Source organism: Oryzias latipes, chromosome 5, assembly GCF_002234675.1.
Source record: "Oryzias latipes chromosome 5, ASM223467v1".
In the NCBI taxonomy this organism is placed as follows: Eukaryota; Metazoa; Chordata; class Actinopteri; order Beloniformes; family Adrianichthyidae; genus Oryzias; species Oryzias latipes.
In genome coordinates, this window is record NC_019863.2 from 7,103,193 (window position 1) to 7,124,131 (window position 20,939).

The following is a 20,939-nucleotide window of genomic DNA, read 5'->3' on the forward strand; positions in this document are numbered from 1 at the left end:
ATATATATATGTATAGACCTATGCAGAACAGTAGTGGGGACTTAACATGCCCTTATATATATATATATATATATATATATATATATATATATATATATATATATATATATATATATATATATATATATATATATATATATATACGTATGCATACATATATGTATACATTTGCATATATACAAAAACGCCCCTCTCACCCTTCCGCGGGTTGTTTCTCACCCAAGCTCGGGTCCTCTACCAGAGGCCTGGGAGCTTGAGGGTCCTGCGCAGTATCTTAGCTGTTGCTAGCACTGCGCTCTTCTGGACTGAGAGGTCTTAGGTCTTTCCAGGGATTTGTTGTGTCCACTCCTCCAGCTTGGGGGTTACTGCCCCGAGTGCTCCAATTACCACAGGCACCACTGTCACCTTTACTTTCCATGCTTTCTCCAGTTCTTCTCTGAGTCCCTGGTATTTCTCCAGTTTCTCATGTTCCTTCTTCCTGATGTTTCCATCGCTTGGCACTGCCACATCCACCACAACGGCTTTCCTCTGTTCTTTATCCACCACACCAGCTGGTTGGTTCACCATTACCATTCTATCAGTCTGGATCTGGAAGTCCCACGGGATCTTTGCCCTCTCATTCTCTACTACCTTCGGAGGTGTTTCCCACTTGGGGTTTCCAGTCCATTTTCTGCACACATGTTCCTGTATATTATTCCAGCCACTTGATTGTTGCGCTCCATATATGCTTTCCCTGCCAGCATCTTACACCCTGCAGTTATGTGCTGGATTGTTCCAGGCTCTCTTTACACAGCCTACACTCTGGGTCTTGTCTGGTGTGGTAGATCTGAGCCTCTATGGCTCTGGTGCTCAGGGCTTGTTCCTGAGCTGCCATAATGAGTTCTTCAGTGCTGTCCTGTAGGCCAGCCCTTTCTAGCCATTAGTAGGACTTCTTGATATCAGCCACTTCAGTTATGGTCTGGCGGTACATCCCATGCAGGGGTTAGTCCTCCCATGAGGATCTGTCCTCCAGCACTATATCCTCTGCTCTCCTGAGACATTCACTGAACACACTGCCAGTTGGGGCCTTGAGCTTGATGTATTCATGCAGCTTGGACGTTTCATCCTGGATAATGGCTTCCACGCTCACTAGTCCTCTGCCTCCTTCCTTGCGGCTAGCATACAGTCTCAGGGTGCTGGATTTGGGATGGAACCCTCCATGCATGTTGAGGAGCTTTTGTGTCTTAACATCTGTGGTCTGTATCTCTTCCTTTGGCCATCTTATTATTCCTGCAGGGTATCTGATAACTCGCAGTGTGTAGCTGTGCATTGCCCGGGTTTTTTTCTTGCCATTGAGCTGGCTTCTCAGGACTTGCCTTACCCGTTGGAGGTATTTAGCTGTTGCAGCTCTCCTTGATGCCTGCTCCAGGATGTCATTTCCCTGAGGAATTCCAAGGTACTTGTAACTGTCCTCGATGTCTGCCATTGTTCCTTCTGGGAGTGAGACCCCTCCTGTGTGGACTACCTTGCCTCTCTTTGTCACCATCCGGCTACATTTCTCGAGCCCGAATGACATCCCAGTGTCAGTACTGTAGATCCTGGTGGTCTGGATCAGGGAGTCAATGTCACGCTCGTTCTTAGCATATAGATTGATGTCATCCATGTAGAGGGGGTGACTGATGTTGGCCCCATTTCTGAGTCGGTATCCATAGCCAGTCTTGATTATTTGGCTAAGGGGGTTCAGACCTATGCAGAACAGCAGTGGGGACAGAGCATCACCTTGGTATAGCCCACATTTAATAGACACTTGTGCAAGTGGCATCCCATTGGCTTCAAGGGTGGTTTTCCACAGCTTCCTATGAAGGCTCTTAGAGTCCTGTTGATGTTGTACAGCTCCAAGCATTCAGTGATCCACGTGTGTGGCATTGAGTCATAGGCTTTCTAGTAACCAATCCAGGCTGTGCACAAGTTGGTGTGTCGTTTCCTGCAGTCTTGAGCGACTGTTCTGTCAAACAGGAGTTGGTGTTTGGCTCCTCTGGAGTCTCTACCAAAGCCCTTCTGTGTGTTGATCATGTAATGATCCATGTGCCTATTAAGCTTGGTTGCAATGATGCCAGACAGTAGCTTCCATGTTGTGGAGAGACAGGTTGTTGGCCGGTAGGTGGATGGGACTGCACCCTTTGAAGGATCCTTCTGGAACATGATTGTTCACCTCTCCATTAGTCATCAGGGTTGAGTCCCATCTCTGAGCAGCTGGTTCATTTTTCTGCCAGGTGCTCATGGAGTTTTCTGGGTCTTTTAGCAACATGTGAAAAAAAAACAAATTTTATGAAAATATAAAGATTGTCACAGTCAGGTTTGTTATTAAAGAAATCCAGAGATTTAAACTTCAAACTTGCATCATGTTTTATTTAAATGTTAGTTAGCAATTAATTTAATTCTTAAGTTGACCCACTTCTCGCCAGTTACATATCAGTTTCTCACATTATTAAATTTGCCTTTAGTGACTTAAGCTGCTTGGGTTATTTTTCCATTATTTAAAGATTGACTGGAAACTACCAAATGCTTCAATACAAAATAATAATAATTTAAAAAAATGTATACGAAGTGCAAGTCTCTACTGTATGACCGACTGAGGAGCCAGAGAGCAGAAGCAGGGGGTTGATAAGGTCACTGAGACAGGATTGGTACGGGGTGTTGGGGGGGTGATAGTGGCCATTTGAGTGAGGGTGTGCTGGGAGGTGTCACTGGGCCGCAGAAGCTTCCAGTGTCCTGAATGCTCCAGTGGTTCACTCTGGCTGAGTTGATCTCGGTGTGACAGGAGCACATCTGTCACATTACCATGCAAAGACATGGACTTGAATGTCACTTCCACTCTGCACTATGCCCATGACACATGTGGAGCAAAATTTGTTCACACGGCTCAGCTTTTTAAAAAACAATTTATATATATATATATATATTCAGTGGGTAACATCTGGGACTTGAACGTTAGCTATATAACTAGAAAAATATTTGCTAAAACTAAAATGTGACAATGGAAAGAAGAAACATAAAAGGCTGAGATGATCCATTTGATCTAAAAATGCCTGGATCCATACAGTTTGTGACTTTTGCTGTTTGTAAAACAAATTGAGGTCCATTTCAATAATCTGCATTATCACTGCATTCAAATACTCAGACTAAATAAGATGTTAATCATACAAAAACTGAAAAAGGTGTTTATGAATTACAAAGGACCCGGAATATAACTAGTCATTTGGCTCAAAGGTTATATTGTGGGGTGTGCCCTATTAGTTCTTCATCCATTAAGTGGGTAAAAAGGTCGGGGGCATGACATTTTTATTTAGAAGCTATCACAGTGAACCAACAACATGCAGCTAAAGAAGCTGTCAGTGCCAATGAATCAGCCTGTTCCAAAGACTGCGAAAGCAAAACAAATCTGTCAGAGAGATCCTGGGAACACGAAGGAGCACAGACTGACGGCGAACAAAACAGACCGCAAAGGAAACCAGGAAACAGTAAGGGAGTGGAGTATTCAACAGAGTTAAAAGAGGCACTTCCCTTAAACCCAGCTGAGCTGCTTTCCACTTAATAATGAGGAAAATCAAGTCAGAAGAAGCCTGAAGAGAGCTCCAGTTAAGCCCCGGCAGTGGATAAAAAAACAAAGGCCCAGTCTTTGGTGTTGTCCAGCCTTCAGGTGAGCACTGGATGAAGAGGATTGTTGAGAAAAAGGTGTTAACAAAGAACCTTTTATTAGGTTTGGTACATTTGTCCAATCAGGTTTGAACAAAAAGGAGATTCTTTCTATAAGGTAGTTGTAACTCAGAAAAAATTAACTAATTAAATCGGGATAAGAACTTTCTTGAATTTAGGTTAGTAAGGAGTCTAAACTCGAACATAAGGTGAAAATGTTTTGAAATTTGGAATATACAGTATATTATCGGGTATTTAGTTTTATTTTTGTCCACATTTATTCCTATTTAAATAAATAATTAATTTCTTCTCTGTGACAATTATTAAAAGAAAGCAAGTATTTGTGGAATAAAACATAAATACCACATTCAAACACAAAAACTGCAAGATTCTACAATGGGAAATGATTTTAGTGGTGCTGTTTGTGTTGTAAAGGTTATAAGGAGCAGTATATTTGACATCAAAGTTTCAAAATATTTATTTGTTTATCCATCTGTTCATCAATCCATTCTCCTAACCCACTGTATCCCTTAGCTTGGGACTGCCAGAACCTAACTTGGCTACTGTTGGGGTAAACCCAGAACCGGTCGCCAGCCTGTCACAGGGCCTATTTGTTCATAATTAGTGATTATTCTAAACATCTGGTAAATAATTTTAGAAAAAAAAGTTTTAGAATCTTTTTAGTTATTTACATTACTAGTGCAGCTCATAAATATAAACAGTGCTTTTTCTGGAGAGGTGTTCTGGGCATGTCCCACTGGGGGAGGCCCCGGGGAAGACCCAGGACACGTTGCAGCGACTATGTCTGTCGGCTGGCCTGGGAACGCCTCGGGGTCCCCCCAGAGGAGCTGGAGGAAGTGGCTGGGGCGAAGGAAGTCCGGGCATCTCTGCTTAGACTGCTGGACCCGGTCCCGGATAAGCGGAGGAAGATGGATGGATGGATGGATGGATGGATGGATGGATGGGTGGATGGATGGATGGATTTTAAATAGGATATATATATATATATATATATATATATATATATATATATATATATATATATATATATATATATATATATATATATATATATATATATATATATATATTTCCATTTATAGCAATGCTTTACAATAACTAGAATCAATTAAAGCAGCAAAAAGCTTGTTTCTATGTTGAATATGTAATAAACATCAACTACATCCGGTCCCTCTCTTGTGTTTTTATAACTCCTAAGGTTTTGATTTTTATAGTGAGAAAAAGCCTTTAAATGTCTGGTATTCATTTGATAGTGGATGGTAACTTTCTCTTTTGGGTTTACGTAGCTCCATACCGTTTCATAGTGAGTGGCAACACGCTTTCACCAGAAGCTGTTTCCTTCAGGCTTTTCATTAACACCTAAGCAGGTGTCAGTTACACTTTGCCTCAGCAGAGCTGCTCATAAACAAAACCAGCAATGGAGAGAAGATCCTTCAATTCTACCCACACAGTTATCGCTAAAACCCAAACAGCAAACCCCACATGTCAATCAAAACCTTACTTTTATAAGAGAGGAATTTAGAAAACAATATTATGTCATAATAACCAAGTGGCTAACATGATCACCTGACCCCTTATTTCCCCTGAGCTCTGTGGAGTTTATTAAATCATATTTCTGCAGTCGGGGTCACTAGCTTTGCTTTTGGGCTTCACTTTAGTAAAACAAAACCAATTCTAGAAGTTATTAAAAGGTACAAGTTGGATAGTGGCTCTGAAGTGCAAATCTCATCAACACATCACTCAACGCAAACGAATATCATCAAAGATCCCAATGGAAATAAAAAATAAATACAACATTACAAAATCAAAATGAAATGTTCAAAAATGAAACTAAAATCAGAAACATGAAAAGGTAGGACAAGTGGGGGTTTATCCAGACATACCTCTGGTTTGTCAGAAGATTCATAACCCCTGTTGTTAAAGTAAAATATGTCCAACACAAGAGGCCTTTAGCTCTCATCTGTTTGCCCAGATGTTGGACAGGACAAGTTAAAAAAATAAAAAATAAATACACTTTTTTGCTAAATTCTCAAAATTCTCTGGTAATTTGAAGTTTGCAGCTTGACAGACAGTAGCTGCAAGTAGTTTCGACCAAAATTGTCCTTTTGTTTGTGCTTATCATCATGCACAGCAAGATCGCGTACCTGAGACATCTGTGCTGCTGTAGGAATCCTCTTGTTCTGACTTCCTCCTGTCTGACGGTCGGAACTCAGGCACATAAAAATCCCCCTGCCGGTCCAGGGGCACCATGAAGTGGATCTGACCATTTTTGTAAATTTCCAGGAACGGGTGTGCCCATAGGTTCCGCTCCTGAGGTATAAAAATAGACATGTCGCAGATCAAATATTGTTCATGTATTGGCAAAAGAGAAAAAGAGAGAGAGAGAGAGGGGAGAGTAAAAGTAGATTATATATATATATATATATATATATATATATATATATATATATATATATATATATATATATATATATATATATATATATATATATCATCATCATCATCATCATCAGCCTGTCACGCCATCTACATATACATCTTACTCCACTCATCACGGTTTTGGGCACTCTGGGTCCACGTGCTGCCTGCCTTCTGCTCGATGTCATCTCTCCATCTTTTCTTCGGTCTTCCCCTTCCTCTTTTCCTGTCCCACGGAGTCCATTCTGTTGTTTTCTTAGCCCATTCGTGGTTCTTCATTCGGGCTACATGTCCTGCCCACTTGCCTTTGGCTTCAACCACTTTCTCGATGACATCCTTCACCCCTGTTCTTGATCTTAAGTCTTCGTTCCTGACCTTATCTCTCCTCGTAAATATAATCTACTTCTTTCTCTCGAGAGTAAAAGTAGATTATATATATATATATATATATATATATATATATATATATATATATATATATATATATATATATATATATATATATATATATATATATATATATATATATATATAAATAAAATCTACTTCTTTTCTCTCTTCTCTCTCTCTCTCGAAACAAACTTGAAGCAAATGATTCATGTGTTCATCTTTTAGTCAACAAAACACAAAACATCTGACCTATGAGTCATTGAGCAGAAACAAAGCCAAAATACAGGAGCAATATGAGAATAAACTCCTTAACCATTAGTGGTTTTAGGGTCAAACGTAGCACAGACCACTGCCACAAAAGCAAATTTCAGAAGTTTGGAGTTTACTGTCCAGAGGAGTGACAATGGTCTCTGTTCATCTAAAGGCAGCAGTTAATCAAATATAGGGAGGTTTAGCAGATCCATGCCAAAACTATTCTGATTTCATCAACCCACGTCTACCCACAGAGTTGACTCAGATTTGAAAAAATTAAAGACTACTGGAAATACACACAGTAGTGCCTAAAGAATCGCATGTGCAATTCTCAGAGGAGAAGAAAAAAAAAGTGAAGATGCTTCTCAAACTCAACAGTTCCCTGAAATATAAATGTTTTGATTCACAAAAAATGCATCGGCTGGACATGAAGCAGTGGCTGAATTTTTATTGTTGTCATTTTTCATGCATGTCGCTATGTTAAGGAGGGTATGGAAACATTAAATATTCATGATTTTCATGCACATGCCAGTAGGCCTAAAGGAAGAGCATCTGATGTTTCCACAAAGTATGTGGGCACTTTGAGTTCGAGCAAAGTGTGACTTTGTTCAGTGTAAATGGCAGGTAACAAACCAAATGACTAAAGCTTTTAAGAAATAGTCCATTAGTGGTCTTATGTGAAGTATGATGTGTGAAGATCACGTCTCCTATCAATATCTTTATTAAAAAAAACTTTCAGTCCCTTAAGAGAGAATACACACCAGGCTCATTTCCATGAAATGCCTTCAGGTAAACAAACAAGGCTTCTCTGTCTTGTCAGCAGCTGGCAGCAAAGACCTGGCTGTGCATAAAAATCCACAGAAAGTATTTATTTACTGGAAGCAAATTTGGGGAGAAAAATGCAAATCTGGTCTTCTTGGCCTTGTGGAAGATGATAAAAGAGATCAGGATTTTCTGTAAAAATGGTTCATTGTGTTTTTTTGTTTTGTTTTTTAAAGTCCCCCAATGACAATTTTGTAAAAATAAAAACATTCCCGGTGGTCTTAAATTTCTCAAATGGACACTTTTATACGATATGCAGAATGACAAAAAACTAACATGTGCACCAGACCCTGCTGTTTAATAAAATTACACAAAAAGAACTTTGACAAAATGTTTTGAATAACATTCTAATTTAGGCTACATTGGCTTAAAACTGATTTGATGCTAGCACATGCAGAATGTTGAATTCACTTGCACAGCAAATACAATGAAATGCTATAAAGAAAGCTGCTATTCACATGTAATCCTCCAAATATGTGCGTTCAGTGCTGAACGTCTTTCTTGGCCGCACGGACTCAAAGGAAAGGTTAAGTTCAGGATTTTGGGTTAGGGTTAAGCTCCGTTCTCACCGAACACCATTCGTGACAGAGGCCACAATTACCCCTTGCTTGCAGCAGTGTGAAGACCAAGGCGTGGCTATACGTGGGCGGGGTTAAACACGTTGTGCTCAGCCCACTGTATGTGTTTCAAAGTTTTACTTTGAAACTTCTTAAAAGTTTCAAGGAGCAATATTGCCTCCCACTGGATTCGGGAGTGTATCCTCAGATGATTAAATAAGGCTTGCATTTACATTTTTTGTATAATTTGGGAAAAAATTATTTTGATTTTAGGATGTGTACACTCTTGCTTTAAGAACTTTTTTTTTTAAATTCGTTTTTATTTAAGGCTCCTGAAACAAGAAAGGCAGACTGAACGAAACTGTGATGTGTTGGTTGCCAACAAAATGGCTCTTACCTCTTGTACATGTATCTTATATTTTGCATTAGACTAGAGAATGCAATTTGCTTCTTTTTTTTCCTTCTCTTTATTTGCTGCTTCTGCTCAGTGGACGAACTATCCACCCTCCTCTGCATCGGTGCGTTCGCCGATGCAGCAAGTGAATAAGTATGGCAAGCAAAAAGTATCATAAATCTCCAGGAAAAGCAGTGCAAATTACGCCACTTTGGCCATCAAAAACGCCACTTTTTATGCACGTTTTAAAATTAGCACGTCATTTATGCCATCTTGTGTTGTCCCAAGACGGCCGTTAAAAGCGGCGTTTTATTGTGTACAAACCGCGCATCCAAAAACAAAACAAAAAAACGTCACTCGTGTAACGTCTTTCTTAAATAACACTCCAACTTCCTAAGAGCTCCAGTAGCAACGGCTGTTTACACTTGGTTAGTTGTTGTTGTTTTTAAAAAGATATTCATATGAATTAAAAATAATGTTTTTATACCTAACTGTGCATTTGAAGAAATCCATATGAGCATGGGAATCGAACCCAGGTAACTCAGGAAAACATAGTAAACTCTGCATTTCTCCACTGCACCACATAATATAATATTGTCTGTCTATCTCATAACAAAGGCAACTTACCACATGTTGCTGTACGTCAAAATCGTCAAAATTATATTGTTGCTAAAACTCAGCAAAAGAAAAAGATAAAAAACACAAAGTATGTTCTAGAGTTTAGAGTTAAACTCACAATTCCAACATGGGAAAAGTATTTGCTGCAGTTGTTTTACCAATAGGCTATCGCCTAAACAGACAGATGTTTGACGTCTGTATGTGACAGTAAAAAGCCATTTGGAACGCGCTAGAACGCCATTGCGGACGCACGGTTTGTACGCGATAAAATGACACTTTTTATGCCCGTTTTCAGACAACACAAGACGGCGTAAATTACGTGCTACGTTTTTGATGTCCAAAACGATGTTCTTTACGCCACGTTTGCCACAGCGCGCATTGATATGCCGTCCTTGATGAGTTGCAATACCTGGGCCACTGTCGCGGTCACTGTCGGCATTCAAAAGTCACAAAAACATCAGCCAGAAAACATGAGGACAGATATGTTGTCTATGGTCACTACTTGCAGATCCACTCCTTTACTGGAGGGGTCTCGCCTTACCTGTTGTCCATTCTACTTGCAAAAACATGTGAAACTGTCAGTCGGTGTTGCCTAGTAATTGCACAGTTTGCTTACACAGAAGTGTGATTGACTTGGAGTAACATTGAGTTGTTTAGGTGTTCCCATTTATTCTTTTGAGCAGTGTTTATTGGATAAAGACGGATACATGCCGAGAATTCTCTGGGGTTACTTATGGGCAGAAACATACGCATTTATTCGGTATCTCATAATTTAATAAATGCTGTTCTCGGATAAGTGGTTTCAGTCTACATTTTTCTTGAAAAATCTGATATCTCAAGTCATTAGGTAATGATGGGAGTTTTTTCACATTTAAAATGTCCGTGTGAAAAATCTCACACCTTCAGTTGAGTTGGTCGCCTTTTACAATGTACTCTTGAAAGCAGACATCCTAACTATAACAATTTGAGAATTTGTAATCCTTTCCGTACTGAGACACTGGGTAGTTTTTTTTTCTGATCTGAGCTTGAATTCTTACAATTTGTAATACCAATGAATTAGGAAATAAATACATTTTCAGCTCAACATAATAAAAAAAGTAGGTTACATGGAAAGTGTTTCCATTAACCTCTTATGTTATTTCAAATTAAACAAAAACTGTCGGAAATCGGACTTTCCATTAGAATGAAACGCAATAACGCATTAGAGAAATAAAGTACCCACAAAGTACCAATAAACTCTAAATACTACGGCAGTTTGTGCTTGTCGAGTTTGACATTTGAGTTGATCGGCGGCATTTAAAACTTGTGGCAGACATGCCAGTGAACTTCATCTTTGCAGGCCGCCTGTAAAATGCATCCGTCCACCCACTTACTTCCTCTGCAGGTTTCTGTACAAGATTTTGGAAGCTATTTTTGGAATGGGGTGGATGGAGATACCTGCAGGGCATTTCTGCCTGTCATCCCTTTGCCAGTAGCCGAGAGCCGGCAGCACGGCCTTCAGCTGGGAGTTACCCTTCAATGATGCTTTCTTCACCTGCCAAAATCTCTCTTGATGGAGAGGATTAGCAGTCAGGTATGTTTGTATTGCAGCATCCATGGGTTCCAGGTGTTTCTCTATATGACTTGTGGATTTAAATCTATACCTGTAGAGCCTTTACAATGAAACTGTTGCTTTCGTCTTCCTCATTCAGACCTTTAGAAGATTTTGTACTGTTGTCATCGTAAAGCCTGTGTAAATTAAAATACCTAAAACCAGCAGCGGTTCTGTCGTACTTCAGCTTCTGCATATAACGATGGCTGCACATAATCATAGTCAGAACTACTGACCTACTTCTGCTTAGATAAAGAAAATGTACAATAAGTGGAGACATACATGTAACTTCTTTATGTTTTTGTAAATCGCAGATTGATAGTAAACCAATGACTTTTACTTATATAAAATAATAGAATTATTTATATGATATAGTGAAAATATAAAGTAATCCCTGAAAGAAAGGTAAATAACTGAAAAAGCTAAGTGCAAACATACAAGCCTGCATCCAAGAAAATCTAAGTAAATGCAGGATGCCACTACTGCAGGAACAAACTCAGGAGTTTTAGTCCATATTAGAGCACATGGAAATTACAGTCACTACATTTCACAATCTTAAATTCAGCTTTAAAAAAATAAAACATGTTTTTAAGAGTGGTATTTTTTTAAATAATTCATGGTTTGACCTTTTTCTTAGATTTTTTTTTAAATAAAACAATAAATAATGACTTTGTGTATTACTTGTAAAAAATACTGCCGGATCTCTGATCAAATATTTTAAAAGTAACTGACAGATGGATGTCCAATTTTGGCCTTTTTCTTTCTTTTCACATGAAACTTGAATTTCCTCTCTGTCCGAATTGTGTAAATATTTTAATAGGCTTGGCTTAAAAGTTTAATAATCAATACTGAATCAAGCTTTACCTTGAAAAAAAATCAATATTGATGCAGCAAAGCAAATAGAACTTCTTTTCTTTAAGGTTATTTGTATGTTTATTAGAACAAAAACTGCTTTCAAATTGTTTTTACTAATGTAATTCATTGTTTTTAATTCATAAAAGTTCAACCTTTGCTCAGTTAATATAAATAAATACGTAAAAAAGATTTTTTTCATAGCCTAATAAAATTGGTAACTTGAAAAAATTGTGATCCTATGAACTGACTTGTATAAATTTGATTCAGAATTAGGGCAGTATTGCCCAGAAACATAAATAATCAGTGATCTGTTTTATTCAACTCAACACTTTGCTAAAGTTATATTTAAAAAAATAAACACCTCAAAATCACGTGTTAAATCATGTCTAAATAGGTCAAAATATTTTTTAATTGTACCATCGTTGCCAAACGTCTAAAGCCAGAAAAGGTTCCCATAAACATCTCAAAATCTTTAAGTTTTGAGGTTTTTTTTTATTTTTTATTAATAAAAAATTTTTTTTGCCTCGATAATGACAAATTTGCCATTTTTTGTGCAGGCCTAAATGCCACAGGGGCATGTTAAAAACACCAAAGACACCATTTTCATAGAAGCAAATCTTCAAAGAAATAGAAGATGTGTAATTTAAGGTTAAAGTAATATTTGACAGTTTCCTGCAGATCCTGTGATAATAACAGCAATCTTTAACATTACAGAGGCTAACCTTTCATCACAGGACCTTCTATCCTACACAATTTGTTTCCCCTTATTTTGTCATTTTAAACCTAAATGCAGTTTTCTTTATTCTCTTTTGAATTGTCAATTTATTTATTTTATTGTCAGAACAGCAGAATGATAGTAGTTATTCCTAAATGGTACTAGGGGTTTTTTCAGGGACTGTAAGCCTAAAAAATTACACAATTATGTAGCATTCAATCTGTAGAGCCCTATTACAGTCTTTATTTCATTTTGGAGATTTGAGAAGAACAACTGGGTCAGAAGGGTAATAAGGGACAGTGCCAGAATGAACAGTTCTGGTGTCCCCCAAGCAGCAACTGTCTTTCAAAAGACCCATTCAACCCTGAGAAATAACTGAGGACTTTGTGGAAGTTGTAGGGCTGAACAGCATCGTTAAGTCTCTTCTTTTTTTATTTTCATGGTTTTCTTTTATTCCTTTACCATTCTCCCCAAACTCTACACCTTGATTTAATGCCCCCACCCTTATTGTAAAACTCACACTTGAATGGTTCGAAATAGACTTATTAATTGCTTCTCAGAAAATCCCTCTTCAGAGGACACAGAGGAAAACTCAGTTTAAATAAGACCCACAGTGTGTAGGTCTTATAGCCTTTTAGCTAAATCTCTCAATACAATGTCATATATATTTACAACAAACACAGCCTAATGTCAAAATAAGACTTTGATGGATTTTCAGCTGCTCCCTCACAGCCCACTGAAATGAGCTCACTTTGAGTTCTTTTTTTAAGTGAATGGGACGGAAACACTTTATATTAAGATTCCTTAACAAGCTTTGTTAACGCATTAACAAGCATTTTAATAGAATTTTTAAGGTGTTAGTAAGACATTTATTAGTACATAAGTCTAATAAGGTCTTTTAAATTACTTAGTTAACACATTTACAAGCATTATTATTAGGATGTTTTTAAGATACTAATGATAAATTTATTGGCATTATAGATGCCAAACAAACGTGTCAGTGTTAATACGTTTAATAAGATTTATTAACAACCAAATTAAGAAGCGCACACCGTAACTAAGCACCCTCCCCTGTCCCCAAACATGAAGCTACGAGTCTGGCTGCTGTGCTCAGAGACACAGATTGCTTATGCGGAGCAGCTGGACGGTCCTGTTTGAGCTCCAAAGCCTCCTCTGGAGCGCCACACCGTCTATAAACCAGAGCAGTAGTGACACACGATCGCAATTAACTGTTTACACACACCACAATCAGATCAACAATCAGCATAACCCACCGACCTCGATCGAAAAGAAATTTTGATGCGAAAGAGTCTGATCGTGTCAGAGTATTCAGAACGGCGTATTTACAGGACGCATTTTTCTTCCGATCATGCGTTCATTCCGATTACTTTTGTCCATGTAAACGCAGCTAGAGTCTGCCGTGGATGAACCTGAGAGGCCTGCACAGAGTTCTGACCTGGACCCCATAGAACACCTTTGGGATGAATTAGAGCAGAGACTGAGAGCCAGGCCTTCTAAAGCAAAATCAGTGTCTGACCTCATCAATGCACCAATGGAAAAATAGTCAAAAATTCCTATAACTCCTCAACCTTGTGGTCAGCCTTCCCAGAAAAGTTGAAGCTGTAATAACTGCAAAAGGGGGACCTACATCACATTGAACTCTATGGGTTAGGAATGGGACGGAACTCCAGTTCATATGCAAGTCAATGCATGTGACTGAATACTTTTGGTAATATAGTGTAAGTTAGTAATTCAAGTGTTGCTCAAATGTACCAGATCCCGAAAGATTGATAAAATAGCCACAAGCAAAAAAACTGTTTGCCCTGTATCTAAAAATAGCTGTGCCTCTTAAACGGCAGTGTCACCCTCCTCTCCTGATCCTTATTCTGAACAACGAAGCAACAGTGAATAAAGTTTAGGTTCGATCAATAGTATGTAGATTTGACATTTAACACTAATAGTTGATTCCCAGCCCCTGCATGGATGAAAGTCATGTTTGAACATTTGACAAGCAAACTGCACAGAGGCTCCCGGGGGGGAGGTTGGCTTGCAGGGTCATGATGCAACATACTGGAGGGGGGGATAAATTTGGCATAGCAATATTACTAATAGGTCAAGAGATAGAACCAGACACAAAAGACCCACATTACTGCTATTAAGTGCAAAAACCATGTTTGATTTTGAACTAAAGGACAGAAAAGGTAACACTTACACAACTGCAATGCCCACAATGCAAAGCTGAAAGCAAAGTGAAGTTTTTTACATTTAATCAAAGATCTTTGTTACTTATCTGAGATGTGTTTTCCTAACAGTGTTTGAAAATGAAGTGCAAATCCATTTACAGTAGCATTTACACAATAGTGCAGTTTCATGCCTGTGGTGCACCAATAGTATACATCATTGGACGTCACACCTGTAGAAAATGCCTTAGCTCCACCGAAATGAAACCAATTCAGTCACCATTTGGCCACAATACGAGCACCGCCATTCGGAGCCAGTCGACAGTGATTGGTTTGAGATGGTCTGAGTCACGTTTCTTGGGCAACTGTCGCCAATATTGAGCAATCATGTTCAAAGTCCACACCCCTTCCACTGAAAGTGGCTCTGGAGAATGTGTCATCAAACGTTAGAGGTGGGGGTCAGCAGGCACCACATGCTTTTACGGAGGCATCTGATGGTCAGATTATAACCTAACCAGCTGCTAAGAGATGGGACTCACCCCAAATGGCTAATGGAGAGGTGAACGATCCTGATCCAGAAGGATCCCTCAAAGTGTGCAGTCCCATCCAACTACCGGCCAATAACCTGTCTCTCCACAACATGGAAGCTCATGTCAGGCATCATTGCAACAAAGATAAATATGCATGTTCATCAATATATGAGCAACACAGAAGGGCATTGGGAGAGATTCCAGAGGAGCCAAACACCAACTACTGGTTGACAAAACTGTAACTCAAGACTGCAAGTCACGACACACCAACCTGTGCACAGCCTGGATTGAATACAAGAAAGCCTATGACTCAATGCCACAAACGTGGATCACTGAATGCTTGGAGCTGTACAACATCAACAGGACTCTAAGAGCCTTCATAGGAAACTCAATGAAGCTGTGGAAAACCACCCTTGAAGCCAATGGGAAGCCACTTGCACAAGTGTCCATTAAATGTGGGATTTACCAAGGTGATGCTCTGTCCCCACTGCTGTTCTGCATAGGTCTGAACCCCCTTAGCCAAATAATCAACAAGACTGGCTATGGATACCGACTCAGAAATGGGGCCAACATCAGTCACCTCCTCTACATGGATGAAATTAAGCAATAGATTAAGAGCGAGCTGACATTGTCTCCCTGATCCAGACCACCAGGATCTACAGTTCTGACATTCAGATGGTGACAAAGAGAGGCCAGGTAGTCCAGACAGGAGGGGTCCCACTCCCAGAGGGAACAGTCTTCTCCTCACTGAGAAGGAGGGTTTAAGGGCAGGGATGCCCAGTTTAACCTTGTCTGTTTAGTTTATTTTAGCCATTACCTATTGACTTCATGTTCTTTAGGATTTCATGTTTACTATACAATTACCGGTATGAAGCCCATTGAGGCAACTTTTGTTGTAATGTTAGGCTATATGAATAGAATTAAAATGAATTGAATTAAAACAATCCAGCACATAACTGCAGGGTGTAAGATGCTGGCAGGGAAAGCATACATGGAGCGCCACTATCAAGTGGTTGGAATAATATACAGGAACATGTGTGCAGAGCATAACTGTGATATTTTCCTATGTTACAATAAAAGTGGCTTATATTTTTTTACACTTAGAATTACTCTTTTCCCCAGTTTGAAAATTCTTTGCCGTAGGCTTTATATTGATCTGAAACCAGGGCATTAAATCTGCATGGCCTCCACGACTCTTTTCAGCCAGCAACCTTTACTGACCTTTTTCAGTGTTCAGCAAAGTTAACTAAGAATGCATTCCAACCAACACGCCAGACCAAACTTAGTTATTTCCTGCAGAGATCTTCCCCATGTATATGACGAGAATGAGAACAGCAAGAATAGAAAAGTAAAGCTCCAAAAATGAACCGCCATTCTTTACAAAAGAAGGTGCACATTTGTCAGTTTTTACTAAAAAGGAGTTTCTACAGAACAATTGGAAACTTGCTTTACATTCAGCGCAGGCCTGCGCTGGCAAGAAATTTCAGTGCCCTCAAGCAAACAAATGTTCCATCAGCTGCCTTTCACAAACCTTTAGATCTCCGTGAATGTCAGCAGTACTATCCCTGCCCCCTTCAGCGCAGCCCCCACCCCATTCCTGTCTGCGGGCCCTGGCCACCGCGCTAAAAACCAATTCTCAAGATACCAAGGCATCTGTGATGTCGCTCGCTGCTAAAAAGCCAAGGCGCCGCCGAAAAACACTGAGGCCAATCAATGGCCTGAAAAGGCAAATATCAGCCCTGGCCATGGGGCAGTGACTCAAAGTGTTTAACAGACAGAAATCCTTCTGCCAAGACGAGCGAGGCATGCTAAATGCCGATCAGCTTGTTTGAAAAGGTCTCGTCACTGGGGATGTGTGTTAGCTATCAACTGAATATTTGATTCAAAGAAAAAGAATAAAACAAAGAAAGGCTTTCATTTTTAGTTATTAATTCCTGCTTCTCATCATAGTATTTTTTCCAAAAGACTCGTACTCTGTGCTGTTTTAACTTCATTTTGAATTCAATAAAGTTCATTGTGTCTGTGTATGTTAACTGACTTTTTTGGTTCTTCTATTATCAGACAAGGTTGTGTTTTTTCACACACCTTACATGTTTTGACGGATGTCTTCCGTCTGAATAATGTGTCATTATGGGGATAATGAAGACGGAAGACCTCCGTCCAAACATGTAAGGTGTGTAAAAAAAACACAACCGTGTCTGATAACAGAAGAACCAAAGAATTCAGTTCATTTTTAATATTTCGACTTTTGACTCAATTTTAGTGGTATTTTTATTGCAATAGATCCTCTATTTGAACCAGTCAAATAAATCCATGATCCTAATTTTAACACCTAAATTTGACCTTTTAGTGACTAGAACTTTCTTTTTAGTGAACATTTTTTCCAGCAGATGTAAAAATTGTTGCAAAGTTTGATATTAGAATGAAGAAAAAAGCTGTTTGTCAAAAAAAACAAAACACTTTTCTTCAGAATAAGGGTGAAAGCTGCCACAGATTTGTATATCCCCATAGTGACACATTATTTACATCTTTACCATGTTCTTAAAACTGCAATTATAGTATTTCCATACAGTCATGGTTAATCTGAACACCACCAAAGATAAGTATATTCAGTGACACATTTATATGTGTTTTTATGTATTTAGAACTCTGGACAAACAACATTTAATCCAAATACAGTTTAAGAATTTCACGATAGTTTATAAATAAAATAAAAATTTTACTAAAAAACAACAACTTTATTTTTAGAAAACAAGAAAGGCAGACAAAAAAAACTGTTCAAATCATCAATGACTGCTAAGGTATATTTATGTTTGGTTCAATGGGTAGATTTATGATTCTTACATAACTAAAAATAACAAAATGTGTTTTTGTAAATAGAGGTACACCATTCCAACTTGCTAGAGCCAGAACTCGATCCTGACCTTTTAAACAGGCAAAGTGTTTGTGGAGCAGAGTCAGACCCAAAGAACCTGAGCAGATGGCAGTGCAAACCAGACAAGACGCACACAAACACATTTAGCCAGCAGACACATAATGACGGAGACAACCTGTGGTGTAGCCACCTGTTTTGGCACTCCTCCCAAATTTGTGATAGTTGCAGCACCCACTGCTAATCACAGCGACTCACCCTCCCAGCATCCCCTAAAGCAGCATTCAGAGAGACTCCCGGGGAGCTATTCTTTTTGGTTTCAGGCTCCTGTCTCCTCTATGGACAATCTTCTTCTTGTCCAACAAACACAAGCCTCTGAGGTCAGAGTGGGCTGCCGGTTGCTGTACATTTATATGCTGATATCCATTGAACAGTTTTCTTTTAAAGATTTTTTGAAGCCAAAAGCAATTTTCTGTCAGTTTTTACTGTCAGAATTGTTAAAATTGGTAATGAAAGATCTATATTTGTATATAACGGACTAGTATGTGAAAGTTATTCTAGCAGATGTACCCTTTATTATCAAAAGTATTGGCTCAGGATGTCACCTGTGTAACAAATCCAGTGGTGAAATTTCCTCACTCCTAAATATTCCACAGTCAGCTCTATTATAACAACATGGAAGCGTTAAGGAGCAACAGCAACTCAGCCACTAAGTGGTAGACCACGTAAACTGACAGAGAGAGAGGTCAGCAGATTCAGACTGCATTGTGACGAGTGTGAAATTGGGTGGAGGAGGTATTATTGTATGGGCTTGTTTTTCAGTTGTTGAGCTTGGCCTCTTAATTCCAGTGAAAGGAACTCTGAATGCTTCAAGATACCAAAGCATTTTGGACAATTCTATAATCCCAACCTTGTGGGAACAGTATGGGGTGTTCCTCTACCAAAGCACAAAGCAAGGTCCATGAAGACATGGATGACAGAGTCTGGTGTGGATGAATTTGACTGGCCTGACCAGACCTGACCTGAACCCCATAGAACACCTTTGGGATGAATTAGAGCAGAGAAGTGTGTGACCTCATCAACGCACTTATGGAAAAATGGTCCAAATTTCCTAAAAACACACTCCTCAACCTTGTGGACCACCTTCCCAGAAGAGTTGAAGCTGCAATAGCTGCAAAAGGTGGACCAACATCATTTTGAACTCAATGGGTTTGGAATGGGATGGCACTCCAGTTCATATGTGAGTCAAGAAAGGTCAGCAAAAATTGGAGCTTATTCAGTCTCAATATTATATGCACATAATTCACAAAAATATATTTATGCAAACATGTAATATAAATTCACAAATCCACATGAAATTATAAAATGCCTCTCATTTATGAATCTATTAATATTTTAGAGAGAAATGGGTGCAGTAAATTATGAGACTCTTCTAACGTGCCAAATATCATCATTGGTTAATGAATCTGTCGATCAAATTCATCAGCTAACCAGGTGTGTTCGCTATCAGCCAATCATATGGATCTATATATCATTCCTTCATTAGTTTTTCAAATTAAAATCAACAATGAAAAAGAAACAAAAAATACTGCTGGATGTTATGATCAATGTCTGAACAACAGAAAAACAAATAATAGATTAAAAGTGGAGCAAACAGATTGTGAACATTTGAATTATTTCTTCCAGTTCTGTTATCAAAGGAATTAGATACTTTATTGGGGTTTTTTGCAACAGAAAAATAATGGCCCTAAAGCCATGACAACTGAAATTACTTCCATCATTTTCCAGGTATAAATCAGTATCCGTCAGTGGTGGGCCGTGTTCACTGAGGCCTAAAAAAAAGCCCTAAAAATTTCTGAATCATGCGTTAATTATATTTTGTCCATGCATACTCATTAAATCATTCCAAGTGGTCTGTCCAATCCCTTTTATTGTGTTTATGATGCTTATGCTGCTTCCAGACAGACGTATTTTCATATTGGAGCATTTAACCAATCGCATTTCAGCTGTCCTTTGTTACCAGGCAGTGTCAGAGCTAAAGAGGCCTTCAATATGAGTGCTGAAGGTCTTGTAATTCAAGATCAATGTCGGACATTCGTTTCTTTCAACTAATTAGATCTTGAGTTGGTGTCAGCAGGGCCTTCTAGCAGGCTTAGACAATGTCACAGTATCAGACCTTCTGATTGGTCAGAAGATTCAGGAACACAGGAAGAATTTCCCACATGCAGCCTTGTCCAGTTTGTCACAGAGGAGCGGAGCACTTTTTGATCCGTCTCAGTTAAAAACAGAGCTGACTGTACTGTACACCATGGAGGATTTTGCAGGAAAATCTCTCAATGATCTCCATGACTTCCTTCATCAGAAAAATCCAAGTGAATCATGAGCAGCCGTACAGATTTGTGTGTTTGCCGCTGACCATCCCTGTGTCCACTGCAACTGTCGAGCGAACATTTTTGGGTCTACATGCATTAAAACCTATGCAGAAACACAACTGGACAGACTCCGCTTGATGGCAATAGAAAAGGACGTCTTGATGGAACTGAAGCACGCTAATCTACATGACAGGGTGATCGAACTGTTTTTGAGGAAAGGGAGGAGGATGCATTTTGCCTTTAAATAATCTGATTTTTTGATGAGTGAAATGAAAATATCATAATAAATAATATTCCAAATTTATGTGGTTATTTTCAATGTTTTTTGCTGGCTGTAGTTGCATAATGAGATTTGTTTACTGTTTTGTTTATTCCGTTTATTTAGAGGCATTTATTGTGGCTACAGGAATTTTTAATCTGAAAAGCAAAACTCGTTTCTGCATCAAACAATGGTTGATGAGGGGTTGAGTGATTCAGACACAGCACTGCTGAAGGCCAAGGAGTGTAGAGCACAGTCCTGTCATGGTTTGAGTTTGTTTTGTCTTGGTTTTTGCTTTTGTTCTTGTTCTGTCTTGTTTGGTTCTGTTTCCTGTTTTATTTTGAAAGGGTTCCTGTCTTGTCATGTCTTCAGTTTTACTTCCTTGGTCCCCAAATGCCCTGATCATGTTCACCTGTGT

General features: G+C 38.9%; 1 protein-coding gene across 1 annotated transcript in view; it reads right to left on the reverse strand.

The window, feature by feature from the left end:
- Positions 1-20,939, reverse strand: part of LOC101174906 (testis-expressed protein 264) — a 45,071-nt gene that overhangs the window by 6,532 nt on the left and 17,600 nt on the right. The window contains exon 3 of the mRNA XM_004068731.4: positions 5,841-6,006. Within this exon, the coding sequence (XP_004068779.1) occupies positions 5,841-6,006 (166 nt within the window). The remainder of the gene's footprint in view (positions 1-5,840; positions 6,007-20,939) is intronic.